The sequence below is a fragment of the Mytilus galloprovincialis genome, chromosome 9, assembly GCF_965363235.1.
Source record: "Mytilus galloprovincialis chromosome 9, xbMytGall1.hap1.1, whole genome shotgun sequence".
NCBI lineage: Eukaryota > Metazoa > Mollusca > Bivalvia > Mytilida > Mytilidae > Mytilus > Mytilus galloprovincialis.
In genome coordinates, this window is record NC_134846.1 from 79,710,615 (window position 1) to 79,729,081 (window position 18,467).

Here is an 18,467-nt window from a genome sequence, read left to right on the forward strand (position 1 = left end):
CTTCCTTTTGTGGTCATAAACCTTGTGTCAAAATTTCATAGATTTCCATTTACTTAAACTAAAGTTATAGTGCGAAAACCAAGAAAATGCTTATTTGGGCCCTTTTTAACCCCTAATTCCTAAAATGTTAGGACCAAAACTCCCAAAATCAATCCCAACCTTCCTTCTGTGGTCATAAACCTTGTGTTAAACTTTCATAGATTTCTATTCACTTATACTAAAGTTAGAGTGCGAAAACCAAATGTCTTCAGACGACGCAATCGTGATACCAATATACGACCAAAAAATTTTCAATTTTTGCGGTCGTATAAAAGACTAACCGAAAAATAATAGTACACAAGACACAACTTAGAAAACTAAAGATTATACAAACCCCACCAAAAACTTGGGGTGATCTCATGTACTCCAGAAGGGTAAGCATTCCTGTTCCACATGTTGGTCACATTATAAAAAAAACAGTAAATAGTCTAATTCGGTAGGTCATATTCCTTAAAAGGGAACATTCACTTTTATTTGGTGAATGAGAAATAAAATCTATCATAGAAAACAAGATTTTATTACCAATAATGTTATTAAGAGGCACTAAAACATTGTACATAACAAAGTAGAAAATGTATTATTCTCTTTTACATTGTAAATGGTTTTTATTAACAAATACACATGTACCATGTAATTCTAAAATTCAACATAGAACTCTAGAAAAAATAAGTTAAAAACAATAAACAATCATTGAACTTGTTAGTTTAATTCCAGTTAACGGTATGCAAAAAAAATGGATTTCAATTATTTCGTAGTGAATGTAACTTTTCTTGTTTCTACAAAATGTTTAATCAAACAAGCATCAAAAGATAAATTTTTTTACCATTCTATGATCTTAGTTTAATCTAAAACAAAATGTATCCATTTCAAGGCCTTAGTTTCATCAAAAGACTTGAAAGAAGCATTAATATATAGAACATTTCTATATTTTCAGCTTGCTTGTCTTGTTTGCACCATCAGAAAAAGTTATCCTCACCAAACCAAAAAGCCAGTTTCTGGAACCTCATATTTCCATGTTTTAATTTTTCTATCCTTCAATGATTAAATTATTCTGTAAACAACAGAATGCAGTCTAGACTCTTGAAGAAATATATTCAGTGAAATGATTTGGAAAAGGCAACCCTCTGAAATAACGGAACACTGAGGGAGGTCTAAAACAGTATAAAGTACTTAGCAGTAACCCGTAAAAAAAGTAGTATAAATCTTATTCATTAACTGACCCCCTGAACTTAGGATTATAAATAACTATGATATACACAATTTTGTTTATCAATAAACATAAAAAATTATTTAATTTATGACAAATATGTTTCATCTCAATCTTAAAGCTACTAGAAACCAAAATTCTGATCATAAAAAATCTCTCCATTAACAAATCACAAATCATTACAATAATCAATATGCATCTATCAATAACAAACAGGTACAATGTAGAGTGAAATACACCATTCAACATATGTGTATGAATTACATACGTGTTACTTCTTAAAACAAATATCTATACCTCACATATGCACAAATTAATGAGCTATTTTGTGAACTGATAACCCTACTGTGCTAGGGATATACAAAAATATTCATAACAATCCTGAAAACTATCATAGAAAATGGATTCTTTGATTTAATACTTAATTGATCTGCATCACTGTAACAATTTAGCTGAAAGAGCAAATATGTCTTGAAGTATTACAAAAACTTATATTTGATAACTGAAAGTACAGGGTTCTACTTAATGATCAAAATGACTGTGCAAATGAAGAAATAACAAATAAAAGACTCCAGTAGGCAGTATATTATTGCAACTTTCAAGAAGGATAAGCCACACCTTAGCAATAGGCAAAAGGAATGAAAGAACAAAAAAATGTCCACAAAACGCTTCAGAGAAAATGAATAAGAAAAATGAACCCAACAAAAAACAGAGGTATCATTATATATCATACCATATTTCCTTCGACTTTTTTCTCTAATTAGTCGAGTTGTTTGAAAGGAGAACATAAAAGTAAAAATACATGATAATTGAATTATAAATAAAGAATATATAAACATATAATTAGATACTGTTCCAAAGCTGTGTATTCCAAAACTGAGAGCAATGTTAATGGAAGGTGATTCTCTTCTTTCAGAAGAACTTGTCCTGTGGTAGACTATTTTGGGATGAGATACCAGAACAACTATCACAATGTTAGGTTACATCAATAAAATTATAAAAGAAATGTGTGTACAACTTCTCCTATTTTTTACAGATTCAATGTTAAAAACATTTGATATTTTGCTGATGAGTCAATATCACTTGTGAAATATTCCATTTTACATTTATTTACATTAAAATATGCTTTCATACACACTTGTTCATAAGTTTAACTTATCTTGTATATTTGAGCTTATCATCTCAAAAATCGTCTGTACTACAATTTTTTAAATTGTTCAAATAAATAATTCATGCATTTGTACATTCTACATATAATACAAAACAGAGACTCCCTGGATCCCAAAAATATATGCATCATTAAAACTTTAAGCAACAATGGGTGGTTTGATTCTGGCAACCTATATACTGTTTTCTCCCTCAGATGTTGTCAGTCATTTTTATGTTTGTTTCAAAGACGGTGACTTACTAGTGAACACCCAAGTACAAAATATACCAATTATTGTTTAAAGAGTTTTTTGGGTTTTTTTTTTTAATTCCTTTGAGGTCAGCATTCAGGAAAACATTTGGGAGAGGGGAAAGGAGATGGATTTGAAACTCAGCATATTGGCATTACAAGAAGCTACATTAAATATCCATACCAAAAAAAAATGTTGTTAACAAATATTTCTTTGCATGAGCTTATCTTCAATATGTTTTTTTCATGGTAATGTTTAACAAGGACTATACAAATCCTCTGACACAAATGGTATATCAAAATGGGTAAAATAGGTAGGTTAACCCACTTTAACGTTTTTTCTTGGCTTCTGTTTTGATTTTCCTCCAGCACCACTCAATCCCTAAAGCTTCCTGGTCAATCATCACCTAGACCACTACCTATGACCCCAAGTACAAGGTTATTTCTTAAACCTTATAACACTAAACATGATGCATTAGTATTGCCTAGTTATAACTCAGATATTTACCATTACTTAGGAGAATAACATCAAATCATATTGCTTTTCCTTATCAGAGAACTAGAAAACCTCATGGTTATTTTAAATAACTGGAAACATGTAATGAAAAGACATTATCTAAGATTCATATATTATAATAAATTAATTCAAATAAACAGCTGATATACTATCAAATATAAATAATTTTGGTATTATACAAAAATAACTATCACATAGATCATTATTTCTAATAACATTTTTTCCACATATACAAATAGCTACCTCATCACTTATTTAGCAATTTTTTTTTTAAATATTTCTGTTAATTCTAGACAGATACTTTACAATGTTACTTGACATTTTTACAATGCTTCTTGTAACTTTGTTTGGTATAGGTCTGCCATTCCTTGATATATCTGTTCTTCATTAAAAATAATTCCAATGGCAAGTTTCTATGTTTCAGATTTAAACTAATCGCTACAAGAAAAATAAAGACTTGTAGATTCTGTTTTTAAAATCTATAGCATGTTTCAACCAATGCAACACTTTGAGTTCTATACAAACAACTGTAAAACAAAATAAAAAGAATGAATTTATAATTTTTTAGAATTCCTACTCTGATGAAGAACTATTTTTTCTGCATGTCCATTTTTTAACAGGTACCATGCAAGTTTAATAAATACTGCACTCATAAACAACTCCCTTTCACATTCAGCCTAATAAATACATGTGTTTTACAAAGAACAATACAAACACACAGCAGTATCATTAATAACATCCCAGTCTTCATTTATCACATTCTAGTTATAGTTATCATCAATCTTTCAATCTTAGCAGCTGTCCTGAGGTGGTTTGTATACTGAAAAAATAAAAATATATTAAATAAAACTTTGGAATAGATATGGATAAATGATATTTAACATCAGAAATCTATTTTTAAAATTCATTATCACTTCTTCTTGTCTATAGTTATAGACACTGGCTAAAGTGCATACCATACAGTGTTACAGGGGGGGAGGGGGGGGGGGGTGTAATGACATTGCTAATGTAAAATGTTATTTTCATGTCAAACTGTGACATATTGGGAAAAGATGCATTTTTTGACTGATTTTTATCATTCAAACTGATTTAACTTGAAATTGAGTTGATGGAGCCCTTTTTTTAAATGACATTTGGTTTGATTACGTATGAAGATTATTTGTACCAATTTTCATGAAAAAGTCAACATTGATTTTTTTTTAAATTTGATAAATATAGCACAAAAAGTGTCGTTATTTTCGTACAATCCAGAAACTTTGTTAAAAAATATTAATTTTTGAAGAACTGTTGACAAATTAAGAGCATATATATTTAAAGAATTTTTTCATAATGTTTCTGCCAAAATCTGCTTGTGTTTATCTGTTTAAATAAAAAAGTTAAGTGTGTCTATCCAAAGGATAAAAAAAGAAATGTCCAAAATTTTAACCCCTTTTTATCTCTTAAAGTAGCATATGAAGGTATATTTTTTATTACATATCTGAATTGTTTTGCTGAAAAATAGCTTGTATGCAAATTTTCGTAAAAACATATTGAGATTAAAATTGTATCGTATACCCTACTTAATACTATTAGAATCTGCCTGACATTATGCTGTCATTTGTTGGTCAATATCATGTGTCTTTTTTTTTCTTTGGGTTGCTGTCTCCTTGATGTTACCTTAATCTTTTATAATATACTTTACCTGAGTATCAGATCAGCACCAATAATATCTTGTAGATGATATGTTAATCCTAGACGACACATTTTAGGTAGTTTTCGCTGTTCTAAATCCTACAAGTAAAATATAAATTACAAGATATGAAATTACCTAGGTTTTCATCCCAATTATCTCTTCAATGGCTATCAACAACTTGAATCTACTTGTACTTGACTTTTCCTTCTTAATGGACATTGCATTTACAAGCCAATTCATTATTTAAGCCTTGGAAATGATTTAGCATAAATGATCATGGATCTACATGTGTATACAAATTATGCATAATTTGAAAGGAAACTGTTTATGTTGGACTCCATAAAGTGTGAATAAATTGAAATACTAATTTATTCAAGAAAAATATTTAAGGGGAGATCAACATTAATAAAAATTTGTGATTTTTTTTTCATCTTGAGTATAAATATTGACTTTAGTGACAAATACTAAGATTTCAAGATATTTTTTTTCCTTTCACTTTTAATTATTTTTTTATGATCAGTGGGTCAGTTTGTTTTAATTTCTATATGTTCCTGTAATAACATAATGAAATGGCTGTTAAATAAGAAATTACAAAAAAAAAACATACTACCTGGCAGTGAAGATGCAAATCGCTAGATTTACTACATCCATTTATTTTCATAAAACCCATAAAAAACAAACATTGGATTTGCTCATTGTTGAAGGCCATACAGTGACCTGTAGTTGTAAATCTCTGTGTCATTTGTTTTCTTGTGGAGAGTTGTTTCATTGGCAATCATACCTCATCTTCTTTTTTATATATTAGCAAGTTTGCATTTTTTTTAATAGATACATTTAAATATTAACAAGCTTAATTGTTCTCCCCACATGTGACCAGGTTGTATTGACCTTAATATGTAAGCATAGACCATTTAATTTTACAGCTTCCTCCATCTAAGCCAGGCTTTTTTGTTCATCTATGAAATAATCTGTGTAAGTAAATGTGAAACAGGTAATAAAAATACCATCCCCACCGTGGTGTAGTGGTTAGTGCTTCGGACTACTAACACAAAGGTTCCTGGTTCGATTCCCGTTTGGGATGAAAATTTCAGGAATTCAATTTTCGGCTCTCCCTTGACACCATCTGCGAGTATGGTCTTGAGGAAATGATGATAGTTCGTTGGAGGGGGACGATAAATGGCTGACCCGTGTTAAGAGAGAGCCATATCTCTTGCACGTTAAAGACACCCTTGTAGATTTCGAAAAAGAGTAGGCTAATGCCGCTACAAGGCAGCACTAGCAACCGCAAAGTGGAAAGGGATTAATATAAGTGGCAAAACTTATTTCCCAATCCACTATAAAGAAATAAGTTTAAACTAAACTAAACTACCATCCCCACCAATGACTGCAGGCTCCATTGGAAAATGTGAACCAAATAAAAACAAAATATTTGCATGTCTAGAATAATGTTTCAGTGGGGAATTTATTGGTTGATTGGTGTTGAATGGGTCTTTCAGCATTATTGTTCTATTTCATGGTGGAAAGTTTTTAATGGTGTAGGAAGCTGCAGTACCTGACAAATCAGTAAGACAATGTTCAACCCTAGTCAATAAAGATTGGAGTAGAGGGCACCTGCTTCATGTGTGTTGGAGCTCACAACCTCAGTGTTGACAGGTATGTGATACAGTAGTTCAACTACTCAGACCAATTGGTCACAGAGGCCCCTGTTCAGTGATCAAGCAGAACATGCAAACATAAAACTTACGTTTTTGAGTATTTCTTTGTATTTGCTTTTTTTAATCATAGTTAATATGGCTTTCCTCCCACGCAGTAAACTTTTCATAAACATTCCAGTATTGGGTACAGCTAACCACCAACTTCCAACGGTTCTGTTTGTTAATACTGTGGCTTTCAGAAGTTGCCTATAACAAAACACAAATACACATATATTGATATACAATGTACACTAGAAGTGTTATATATAGTGTGGTCTTAGTAGCAAATATGAATACTTTACCTATAAATAATTGAACTTTTTTATGCTTTAAACATTTGGCAATATTGTCAGAGCCACAACAGGTTTTTTTTTAAAAAAGAGGGTTATGAGACTGCTTAATCTAATAGAAAAACGAGATATGTCTTGTATTAATTCATGATACACAAAATCCCTGCACATACTTGACAAATGATTTACAAATCCCAGTACAATAATTACTGTTATATAACAAAACAGGTAAGAAATATTAATCTTCTTTTACTTACAAGTAACAGTACAGTTAATGAGACATTATGATACAAGATATATCAAAGTTGCTTTTAACTTTTCACTATGTATATACTCACCATAAACATGCTGAAACATTCAGTATGGAATATATTTCATGCTAAAGACGGTCACATTCATTTAAATGGCATTTTGAAAGTAGACAATAGAATTATTTCAGGTTTGGGGAACGAGTAGGTTATCACAAAGCTCATTTCTTGATGACCTCATTTAACGATGGTACAAATCGATTTACTGTTTACTTTCGCTTCTTATGTTTTGTAAACTCATTATTTTTAAACCCGAACCAGACATATGCATTCTGTAATTGTCCAAAATATTGGTTCTTTGGTCATTTGGCTTGTGGATAGTTTTATCATTTTCAACTCCTACATTATTATTCAATTTGTTTCTGCATAACACATGCAATGGCAGTACCTTTCCAATTACTATTTATGTGTTGCATCTAAATTTAAGTTGTAACACTTTATAGTGACTGAAAAGGGTAGAAAAATTCATCAGATGAGCAAATGCTGAAGACACCTGGAAACAGAACCAGATCATTTGATATTTCATCTTATAAAAAGAAACTGAGATTTGGATTGTTCCACTTCAAGGTAAAAATGTTTATCTCTTGTGAAATGAAATAAAAAAAACATTGTAACACTGTAGTTAATTAATAAAGATACTATTACGTGTATTTCTGTATTGATCTTGTTATTAGTCCTTAACCAGCTTTAATTGGCCTTCAGCGAACACAGCAAGCCTCGGACCAATAACAAGGCCAATACTTATGTAATATCATTATTAAGGTTCTCTGATCCATACTTACGTAATATCATCATCTTTAAAGTTATATTCTTTTATAAGGGTATCTTTATTTACATATACATCATTACATCTCTTTACAATAGTGTTCACAAATTTATCTGAAAACCAATAAATTTCATAAATTAGAAGACATTATAAATCCATTTTTCAGAGAGGAAAGTGCTGTAAAGTAAAGCATTTAACTGAATTAAATTTCTGCTTATATAATTACAACATAGTGAGCTCTATCAAATTTTCTTTGTTTCCTTGATCTTCCAAACTAGATCAAAGTCTTTGCAATCCTACTTTTCATACTTTATAAAGATAAATATTATTGAATAATTTAGTTTAGTCACAATTATTTTTGTTCGTTTGTTCGTGCTTATTTGAATTCTGACTATATTGAGATAGTGAAGTTTTTTTATGGATTACCCAGAGAAAGCTGTGACATTCAGCTAGAAAACTCAATCTTTGTTTTAGTTAAGATTAAAATCAAAATCATTTCTCTATGAAAAGCATTAAGACTCACTACTTCAGTGTTGACAGGCTAGTCATAATTGTTGGGTTTATCTTATTTTCACATGTATCCCAAATCCTTATTGTTCATACTGATATTGTTTCCTTAATTTTATTTTACCTGCTATACTTTTTGGCACAGAGACTTCAGCCATAACTCTGGTCACATGACATCTGTAATCCTCTGTAAACACAACTGCATATTCATCAAACTCAGATCCTATCTTAAATATCTTTATCAAACCTTTATTTTTCAGATCATTCTGAAAACAAAAAACATTTTTCCATAAGAATTTGACATGGTAATCTGCAGAGAAAGTGTCTTTAAGAATGAAATCTTTTATAAATTAATCTATTATTTTAGAATTAAATGTTTTCTATAAATGTGTAATATAACATTTAATTTCCATTCAATACATAGAGAATAATACATGGCAAAATCCGTATCATATGTCGTATCATCCAAAGGGATATGGCATGTGATATGGATTTTGCCATCTTTAAATAGTTTTATCATATATTTCAACAGGAGAGTATAGATGAACTGCATTCTGATCCCTAGCACCTGGGTCACTTTCAGTTCTATTTTTGTCTTCATTTAAAAGCTTCGAAAGAACTGCTAATTACTAATCCGAAGCACCTGGGTTACCTTACAATTTGTGTGCTGTCGTTTTAAAAATATTTTGTTAATTGTATTTTTTTGTGTGTTTTGTATGGTATTTTATTGAGTTCTTTTTTATAGTTGCATTTCTTGTGCCAGGAGATAACACAAACACGACGTTTGTGACGTCACATGCAAAACAATGACATCATTCAATAAATTGTTTCATGCCCGAATGACCGCTCATTTAGGACCCATTTTGAGGAAAAATATTTCTTGAGAAGCTTGCATATATTAAAATGGACTTTATGTAAAAATGAAAAAAAAATTAGTAGGGGTGTGATAAAGGGTGCGCATCAGAGTTGCACGATATGGATTAAACAACAGGCTTTTTATCAAATATTCAAAACTACTGTATTTACTACTAAATAAATGACAAATGTATGTAGCATTGTAGTCAATATATATTTATTTTATATACCTTACCAACAGCAGTGATAATGAATGGTTTTCCATTATACTCAAAAATTAAATGTATGGGATATTTCCTAATGTGTTTTGCCTCTTCAAGTATTGAACATGCACATTCTGTTTGAATTTTGTGTGATATTGTTTAAACTTACCAGCTCTTTGTCCACAACAGTTCTGTTTTTGTTTAAACTGTATAACTGATGTTTCAGTACCATTGGTGGGAGTCGGTGTTCAAATTTATCTAATGGAAATAAGTTTTTAAAATACATCAAATACACCTCTATATCAGTTGGTACTCTGGATACTGAAATATAAAATACATAATTCAATGGTTGTCGTTCATTGATGTGTTACATATTTGTTTTTGTCATTTTTTGTACATAAATTACCGATAGGCCGTTAGTTTGTTTTAAGGCAGTGAACTATAGTTGTTAATCTCTGTGTCATTTGGTCTCTCATGGAGAGTTGTCTCATTGGCAATCATACCACATCTTATTTTCATATAGTAAATATATTATACATTTATGTTTTTCATTCTTTATAACATCAAAGGGAATGAAATGGCCATGGAATACTGGATTTATATTTCTTTAATTTTTGTGCTATTTTCACATTTCCTGACCGGTGTGAGAAAAATATTTCTCCTCACTAGTGAAAAATCTGTTCTCACCAAATGATTGGTTGAAATTTAATTGTGACGTTAAATTTTCTTGTTTTCTTCTGAATTTTCTTATTGTGACGTAGGCAACCATGCTTGATGACGACACATCAAAAGTACACAAATTTCCTCAAATCTTTGAAAAGGAAGGATAAAAGTCATAAGAGAAACAGATTCCACCACTGTAACTCTTGTTTTACAATATTTCTCCACTCTCAACAGTTAAATTTTAATCATTTAAAAAGCTTGGCAAGTCTCGCGCTTTAAATATTAAAATTTAACTGTCTCGAGTGGAGAAATATCGTAATACACTTGCAGCAGTTGTGGAACCTATATGTCTTATTTGAACTCATTCTACATTTTACATATACCTTCTTCTCTTTCAGCATCAGTTATAGGTACTTTGTTACGAGATTCTGTACATACTTTCTTCTTTTTGTAGAATTCAGGCATCAGTGTCCTTTTTCTACTCATCTTGAGCTGAAATACACAAGTATAAAATGTTCATACACTAATCATATCAAGTTTCACCCTTTTCACATTTTATATCAAACCACTCAGTAGTGGTCTCCTTTGAAGCATGATCACAGAGAGCAATGAGGATTGTAAAACACAAATGAATTTGAAAGCCTGTAATTCAGTGGTTGTCGTTTGCTTATGTGTTACACATTTGTTATTGGTTCATTTTTTGTACATAAATAAAGCCTTTAGTTTTTTTGTTTGAATTGTTTTACATTGTCATTTGGGGGCCTTTTATAGATTACTATCAGTATGGGCTTTGCTCATATTGTTGAATGACATACAGTGACCTATAGTTGTTAATTTCTGTGTCTCTTGTGGAGAGTTGTGTCATTGGCAATCATACCACATCTTCTTTTTTTATAAGTGCATGAATGTTTAGCTTTTTAATTCTTGTTAGTGAATAAATTAGATTTATTTCCATTTTGTAGATATACAGTACCTGGCCAAAAGTATTTCATTTTTTTGCTATATATTTCATATAAAAACACATTTTTTTGAAAATATTTTGAAGGCATTTATGGTTGGTTCTTTCTTAACAAGGCCTTAAAAGACGTAGAATTGTCTTAAGTATGTTTGTATATTTGGTCATAGTTTTGTCTTCAGGTGTTTTTGTTTTCTCTTGATGTGAACACATACAATAAAACTTTATAATTTAATTTGGTTGGATATATAGCAAATTTCTAATCAGAAAATAATATTTGTGTTTATCATGTGAAAAAATGAAAATGATCCACATAAAAAATATAACCAAATAAACAAATAAACAAATAAACCTGTGACAATTCTGCTTCTATTGGTACCAAGTTGCTTAAAATCAAACGCAAAATGACCTCAAAATATTTTTGGAAAAATTGTAGTTTTATATACACAGGGCTCACACTACATGTACTTCAGAATAATAGGCAGAAGTGACTTCTCTTTTTGAAAATGATAGGGAGAAGTGGTGAGATTTGAAAGAAAAGTGCTCCTTCACGTGCTGCACTACAATGTTTGGATTTTACTATAGTATAAATAGTCATATGTAAATAATATTCTTTTTATATTGTTCAATTCATATTTGAGTATATAATTAAAGTAACAGTTCAAATTCAAAGTTGTTTAAGTTAAGGTTCATGTGAGAAACTACCAACTAAATATCTAGCACTAAAAAGATTTTTTTTATGTCAAAAAGGTTAAGAAAATATAATATTAATATATCAATAACAATTTAATAAAAAAAACTATTTTGTGTATGAAATTCAGTGTTTCACATCAAAAGATATACAAAGTTGAGCTTGGCCATAATATATTGATACTACATGTAGTATGATAGTCTCAGAGTTAAGCAACTTTAATCAATATTTTCTGGGACTATCACAAGTCCCAGATATTTTGAAACAATCCATATAAATTATATGGAATTATATTCACTTATCAATTAGATTTAACCAACAGTCTGTCAATGCGTGTGGAATGCTTAATTTTTCCTTTTGGGATCAATATTCTTCTGTCAGCTGTTCCATCCATGCATCTGTAGTTATTATTGTAACTAGAGGCTCTCAAGAGCCTGTGTCGCTCACCTGATTCTACTTAGCATTTTGAAATTATATTTAAAAAATGTAAAAAATTGTGACAGATACTTATAATGATGTTTTAGGCCCAATTTGGTTTAATATTGTTATGTTTGGTTTCATTTCATTCAGTAGTTCTCTAAAAGAAGACATTTGTATGTATTTCCAATGGGGTCACATGTTAAACTTAGTCCCCGGCTGGTGGCCATCTTGGATAATGGATCGGCTACAAAGTAACAACACTTGGTAGGCACCTCATAAGATACATTATTGATACATTTGGTTTCATTCCATTAAGTGGTTCTTCAAAAGATGACATTTGTATGTATTTCCTATAGGATCCTATGTTAAACTAAGTCCCCCGCTGACGGCCATCTTGGATGATGGATCGGTTACAAAGTAACAACACTTGGTCAGCACCTCATAAGGAACATTCATGCCATGTTTGGTTTCATTCCATTCAGTGGTTCTCTAAAAGAAGAAATTTGTATGTATTTCCAATGGCCATAGGGTCCTATGTTAAACTAAGTCCCCCACTGGCAGCCATCTTGGATAATGGATCGGCTACAAAGTAACAACACTTGGTAGGCACATCATAAGATACATTGTTGATACATTTGGTTTCATTCCATTAAGTGGTTCTTCAAAAGATGACATTTGTATGTATTTCCTATAGGATCCTATGTTAAACTAAGTCCCCCGCTGACGGCCATCTTGGATGATGGATCGGTTACAAAGTAACAACACTTGGTCAGCACCTCATAAGGAACATTCATGCCATGTTTGGTTTCATTCCATTCAGTGGTTCTCTAAAAGAAGAAATTTGTATGTATTTCCCATGGCCATAGGGTCCTATGTTAAACTAAGTCCCCCACTGGCAGCCATCTTGGATAATGGATCGGCTACAAAGTAACAACACTTGGTCAGCACCTCATAAGGAACATTCATGTCATGTTTAATTTCATTCCATTCAATGGTTCTCTAGAAGAAGTTCAAAATGTAAAAAGTTTACGCCAACGACGGACCAGGACGAATGCCAAGTGGTGAGAAAAGCTCACTTGGCCCTTTGGGCCAGGTGAGCTAAAAATACGTTTTGGTTCATAGCTGGTCTGGTTCCAATCCGAAGTTAGAAAACAGTCAATGGCGGACGAATACAAGAAAATTGACAAAAATAAACGATGTTTGACAAGCTACATGTATTTGGAAAGGAACATGACGTTTAAAAGCAATAAATGGATTAAACATTTACTGGAGGCAACTTTTATCACGTTTAAATGAAGTAACAAACTTATTTTCCCACAATAGTTAGGTTGATGTACGTTTTCGAGTAACAAGCACCAGAAGTGCATGAAGTGATAAAAAGTTGTCTTTTTATTAAAGAACCTGCTACACACTGTAAGGACAATGCTTCATCCTCTTTTCTTAAGAAAATAAATCGTTTATGTCTGAATTTCTTTAATTATCAATAAAAAAATTGATGTTTCATGGACTTGGTAAAAATTGAAAATGTCAAATAACGAAAGCAACTGAAAAATAGTATCGTAAACAACAGGGCGACTTGTTTTCGCTTTTGGGGGTCGGGGAAAGCAGAGTGACGTTCGGGAAAGCAACTTCTTCGTCCTCATGGTCCTAGTCGCCTGGTAGCGTGAGCCCTGATACATGTTTAATATATACAGCAAAAAATCTTAAGTGACGAATACTTATGGCCACACTCTGTATATATACATGAAATATATTATTTAAATCAAGACAAATCCAGTCACTTTCCCAGGTGCACTGAACTTACAATGTATTCAGGAAAATGACTACCCAATCTATTTACTATGCAAATACAATGTACATACATCACACATTAACCTTAAAATATCTTATGACAATTATAACCTATATTATAACTCTTCCAATCAACACCAATACATGTATTTGTTCAAATCTAAGTTTTAGATGCATTTATTTCATCCTGCAACAAAAGAGCTGTGTTGTATATTTTAACTAATGCCAAATCAAAATGAAGTTTTCTTATCTTATAACAATGAATCGCTGTGAAAGGGATACAACTACATTTTTTTGAACTTATCGATCCCTATTTGGTCCTTTCCTGAAAAAAAATATTAAGGAAACTTTCTATGTGACAAACAAAGGTCATCAGTAATATTATATGACAATAAAGCTGAGGTTGATTAAAGTAAAGACATTTTAGAAATTTAACCCTCTTGATGCCAGATTTAAAAAAATCAACGTTTCGACGTTGCAAATAAGCAATAACAATTTGACGTCGCCAGTGCCGAATTCTTTTGACGTCGTCTTTTTGGCGTTATTTTTTTCATGTTGATTTATACAGTAGTTTTTTCTACGCAAACGGCATTCACAAGGGCGGTGACCTGGTGAACATTTTGATAATGCTATATTTGCTGATTATAATCTTTTTATACAAATTTGCATCTTAACGTACATGTACCAATAATGAGATTCATAAATGTAAAGTTAACTGATATTTTTTTTAGATGCTGTCGAATTCGTGCAATTATAAAAAGTTCTTTTTTGAATTGCAAGATAATATTGTAAAGTATTATGCAATACGTATTTGCCGCCTACAATTTTTGGCTATATATTTTTATATCATAACAGTTTTTAAAAAGATATTTGAGAGTATTTATGGGCGGATTTTACCAAACCATGTTTTGAAAGGCACGGCATTGTCGGAAATACATTTGTTTATTTGGTCACAATTTTATCTTCGATTGTTTTTGTTTTCTACTGATGTAAACATTTATAATAATATTTTGCAAACCAATTTTGGTAAAATATATGCCAAATTTCAGGATAAAAAATGTGTGTTTAAATATCCAGCAACAGATAGTTGTTCAATGATAAATATAACCTGATAAACACAGATACGTGTTAAAAAAATCTATTGGTTGATTGAAATCCAGTTAGAAATAACTTCATAAAAATTTAAAAAATGTAATATATAGCCCAAAGTTCGTAAAAAATACTGCCTGCCACTGGATTCGTAAATAATTTCTCTAAAATGGTAATGAAAGGTCAGTTATAATCATGTGTTTTCCCATGTTCAAGAACTTTTATTTTTCTATAAGTAACACTTTGATATTACAATTACTGAATATACAAAAGGAGGCGAGTAATGTCGCGATATTTTAACCTTGCATCATTGTCCTATGCTGTCTGAATACATGAACCATGTGAGCAGTATTTTTTTTTTGTGTATTAGATGTACATGTAAGAACATTTGTTTCTTGCATTTAATGTTTAGGGATAAATTCAGAAGACTGGCTTAGATTTGTCCTAACTCGTCTCGACATGAACGGGACTATTTACCTTATGAAGTTATATACATTTCGTATAGATGTGATTGCGTATTGAATGTTTGTCGACCTCTACGTGTATTTTGTTTTTTTTAATTTATTGCGTCTTTTGATGTAGGCCAATATCAATTTATTTTAAATTGAAGGTCACGAGATTCCTTTTGTGAAAATTTCTGTAGAACCACATCAGTTTCAAAAACATAGCAAATACAAAACAGTATGAAAGGAAGTATTGCCCGTAACTATTATCGAAAATAATTTTAGTATCTATACTTGTATTCTTCACGTGCAAAACAACGTAATATATTATTACTAAATGGTATATGTTACATCATTAACCGGGTCAAAAGATTAAAAATAGGTCCAGATTTTAGAGGCCGTAATAATCGCTAATAAAAAGTATGCCAGTAGAAGGTGTCTCCTCTTATCTCTTTTCGTTTCTCTTCTTACGAATGCCAAAAAATTGGGTGTTCATTTTGGATTTTTTAATGTGAATCATCGCACAGAGAAATAGAGAATACTTTTATCGACATGATCCTTTTCAGTTAAATTACAAAAATGAATGTCGAACACTCTGAGAACATATTGTTTCATCAGTTTTTTCTCTATACTTATTTGGTAATGAATATTTTATGATCTGATCTGTGGTACATGTATCCGTTTAGTGAAATTCAAATCCCTAGCTTCTGTTTAATCCGAAACAGTCGGACTTCAAAAAAAAAGAAAAAAAGACTGGTCTCTTTAAAATTTTAAGGGAGATACAGATGGTGCATACATGGCCAAAAATACCAAAATAATTTCATGAACCGGTATGTTAAAAAAAATGGATCTGTAAAGGGTCTATATGGACGTTAATTGAGCTAATGCTGAATATAGTTGAATAAACCCTGCTCATAACTTAGCAATACCATCTCCTTGAAATCATATTGGAAATAGAAATACAGAACCCGTTGTATCTCCGTAAAGGTTAAAATTCAGTAATTTTCATTTTGTTTCTCAATTAAATGATTAAACTTATTTGGTATACTTGTACACGAGTATGAATAAGCCAAATATATTATTATGAATTAGGCCATTCACTTTCTCAATTGAATTGTTTCACATTTTACATTTCGGGGTCTTCTGTAGGCGACTATTGTTTTTTTTTTCTCTCATTGATGAAGGCTGTACTATTGCCTGCAATATTGCTAACATCCACTTCATTTCTATCTAGTTGATTGCTGTCTCATCATACTCATTTGTAGTTAAACCACATCCCCTTATTTGTATATTATAAGTATAAAATATTTGTCGCTGAACTAAATGACATGCAATTAATAAATCGTTAATTCAGTTTTAAAATAGCTTTAAAATTTAAATTAAATATTTCGTCTATCAACTATGTGAAGCCAACTGAAAGTGTCTGTCAAAAATGCACCATATAATGTTTAATGACACGATTTCATTCCTTAAATGTTTATAAAATATTTCCCCTATGTTTGTAAAAAATGTAATTAACACTTTCCTCCTTCATGGCAGGAACTCAGCTAGCAATAATAAAGAACACTTTAAAACACCAAAAGGATTATATAACATGTAGATTAAATGCGAAAACTAATAAATATAAAATTGTGTTTATAAAATTAAAGTCAAGTATTTGTCGCTTATCAATCAAACACAATTTGGATAAAAGGAACTCAATTTAGAAAAGAAAATGTGGGCATTGGCGGTGTGTATTTTATCGACAATTTTAGGGGATTTCTGTTGATTTCCATGCTTAAAATCGTTATAAATAAATTTTCATCATTCCAAATCTCAACACTTTTTTATTAATTACCGAGTCCTCTTGGGCAATTATTTCGTCATGGGTGGACCGGTTTCCCATTTTGGACTGAGAGGGTAAACACATAAACATTTATATTCGAACATTCGTAATATGCGAAACTTTCTAAAGCATTTTCAGCACACAGTCTGACGAATATGTCGGAAACGCGGTCAATAAAGTGTTTTTTTTTTATTATATTATTCTGATAAATTACGATGCCAAAAAAGGGGTGGACCGTTCTCGTTCAATTATCTTGTCTTTCCAGCTCTTATGTCAAGATTTTAATCTTCAACACCAATTTTATGTGTTTGCAAAGATCTGCAAATATAAAAACCAACGTCGTTGTATGCCGTTGGAAGACGTTTTTTTTTTTCAGAGAAAAAAAATTCAATTTTAATACTTTTGCCATAATTATAACGTCATAATGACGTCATAGCTTCAAAGTACACTTAGATGACCTATGGTCAACAATGTTATAAGGCTTTAATCATTTAGTGTGGTATAGGTTGCAAAATTTTGATTTATAATATATACTATTGTTGAAACGACATATATGTCGCCTTGGCATCAAACCCCCAAACGACGTATATGTCGCTTTGGCATCAACACTGAAACGACATATATGTCGCTTTGGCACCAAGAGGGTTAAACAGACAATGACAGATATCAATGTAACTATCTTTTTTTATGGTTTGTTTTTGAATGTTTATGATTGACATGTCTCCATGCAAATTTCTATGAACAATGTCAATATAAACTGATATAGGGTTAAAAACATGGCTCCAGATAGCTTCAACTCGTTTATGTCGTAATAAGAAGGTTTTGTTATTTCAAATCTTATCAGGATATGAATAAATAGGGATGTGTACAACTACAAGGCGCCGGCTGACAGTGACAGATCATCTTTCAGTTTCAAAGAAAGAACAATAAATCATAATCTGTGAATACTTTTCTTCACAAATTTATATAAAGTCTATGCTGAAATCCATTCAATGGGCATTGTAAAAAATATCCCATTAGTTAACTCAAAAACCTCAAACATACTAAGATATCTTATTTCCTTTTGTCGTTTCTTTACTGGAGGAAATCTACATGGGAGCTGACATTTTTTTCTTTCGGTTGGAAAGAAACAATAG

At 31.0% G+C, this 18,467-nt stretch overlaps 1 protein-coding gene across 1 annotated transcript; it reads right to left on the reverse strand.

Moving 5' to 3' along the window:
* Nucleotides 1-540: 540 nt before the first annotated feature.
* LOC143046083 (winged helix repair factor 1-like) lies at nucleotides 541-18,466 on the reverse strand. Its single transcript, XM_076219065.1, has 8 exons — nucleotides 18,376-18,466; nucleotides 10,501-10,609; nucleotides 9,624-9,775; nucleotides 8,521-8,662; nucleotides 7,906-8,002; nucleotides 6,576-6,732; nucleotides 4,841-4,929; nucleotides 541-3,979 (listed from the first exon to the last, which is right to left on the reverse strand). The coding sequence occupies exons 2-8, from the start codon at nucleotides 10,601-10,603 to the stop codon at nucleotides 3,937-3,939; spliced, it is 783 nt and encodes a 260-aa protein (XP_076075180.1). The 5' UTR covers nucleotides 10,604-10,609; nucleotides 18,376-18,466; the 3' UTR covers nucleotides 541-3,936.
* Between the last annotated feature and the right edge of the window lies 1 nt (nucleotide 18,467).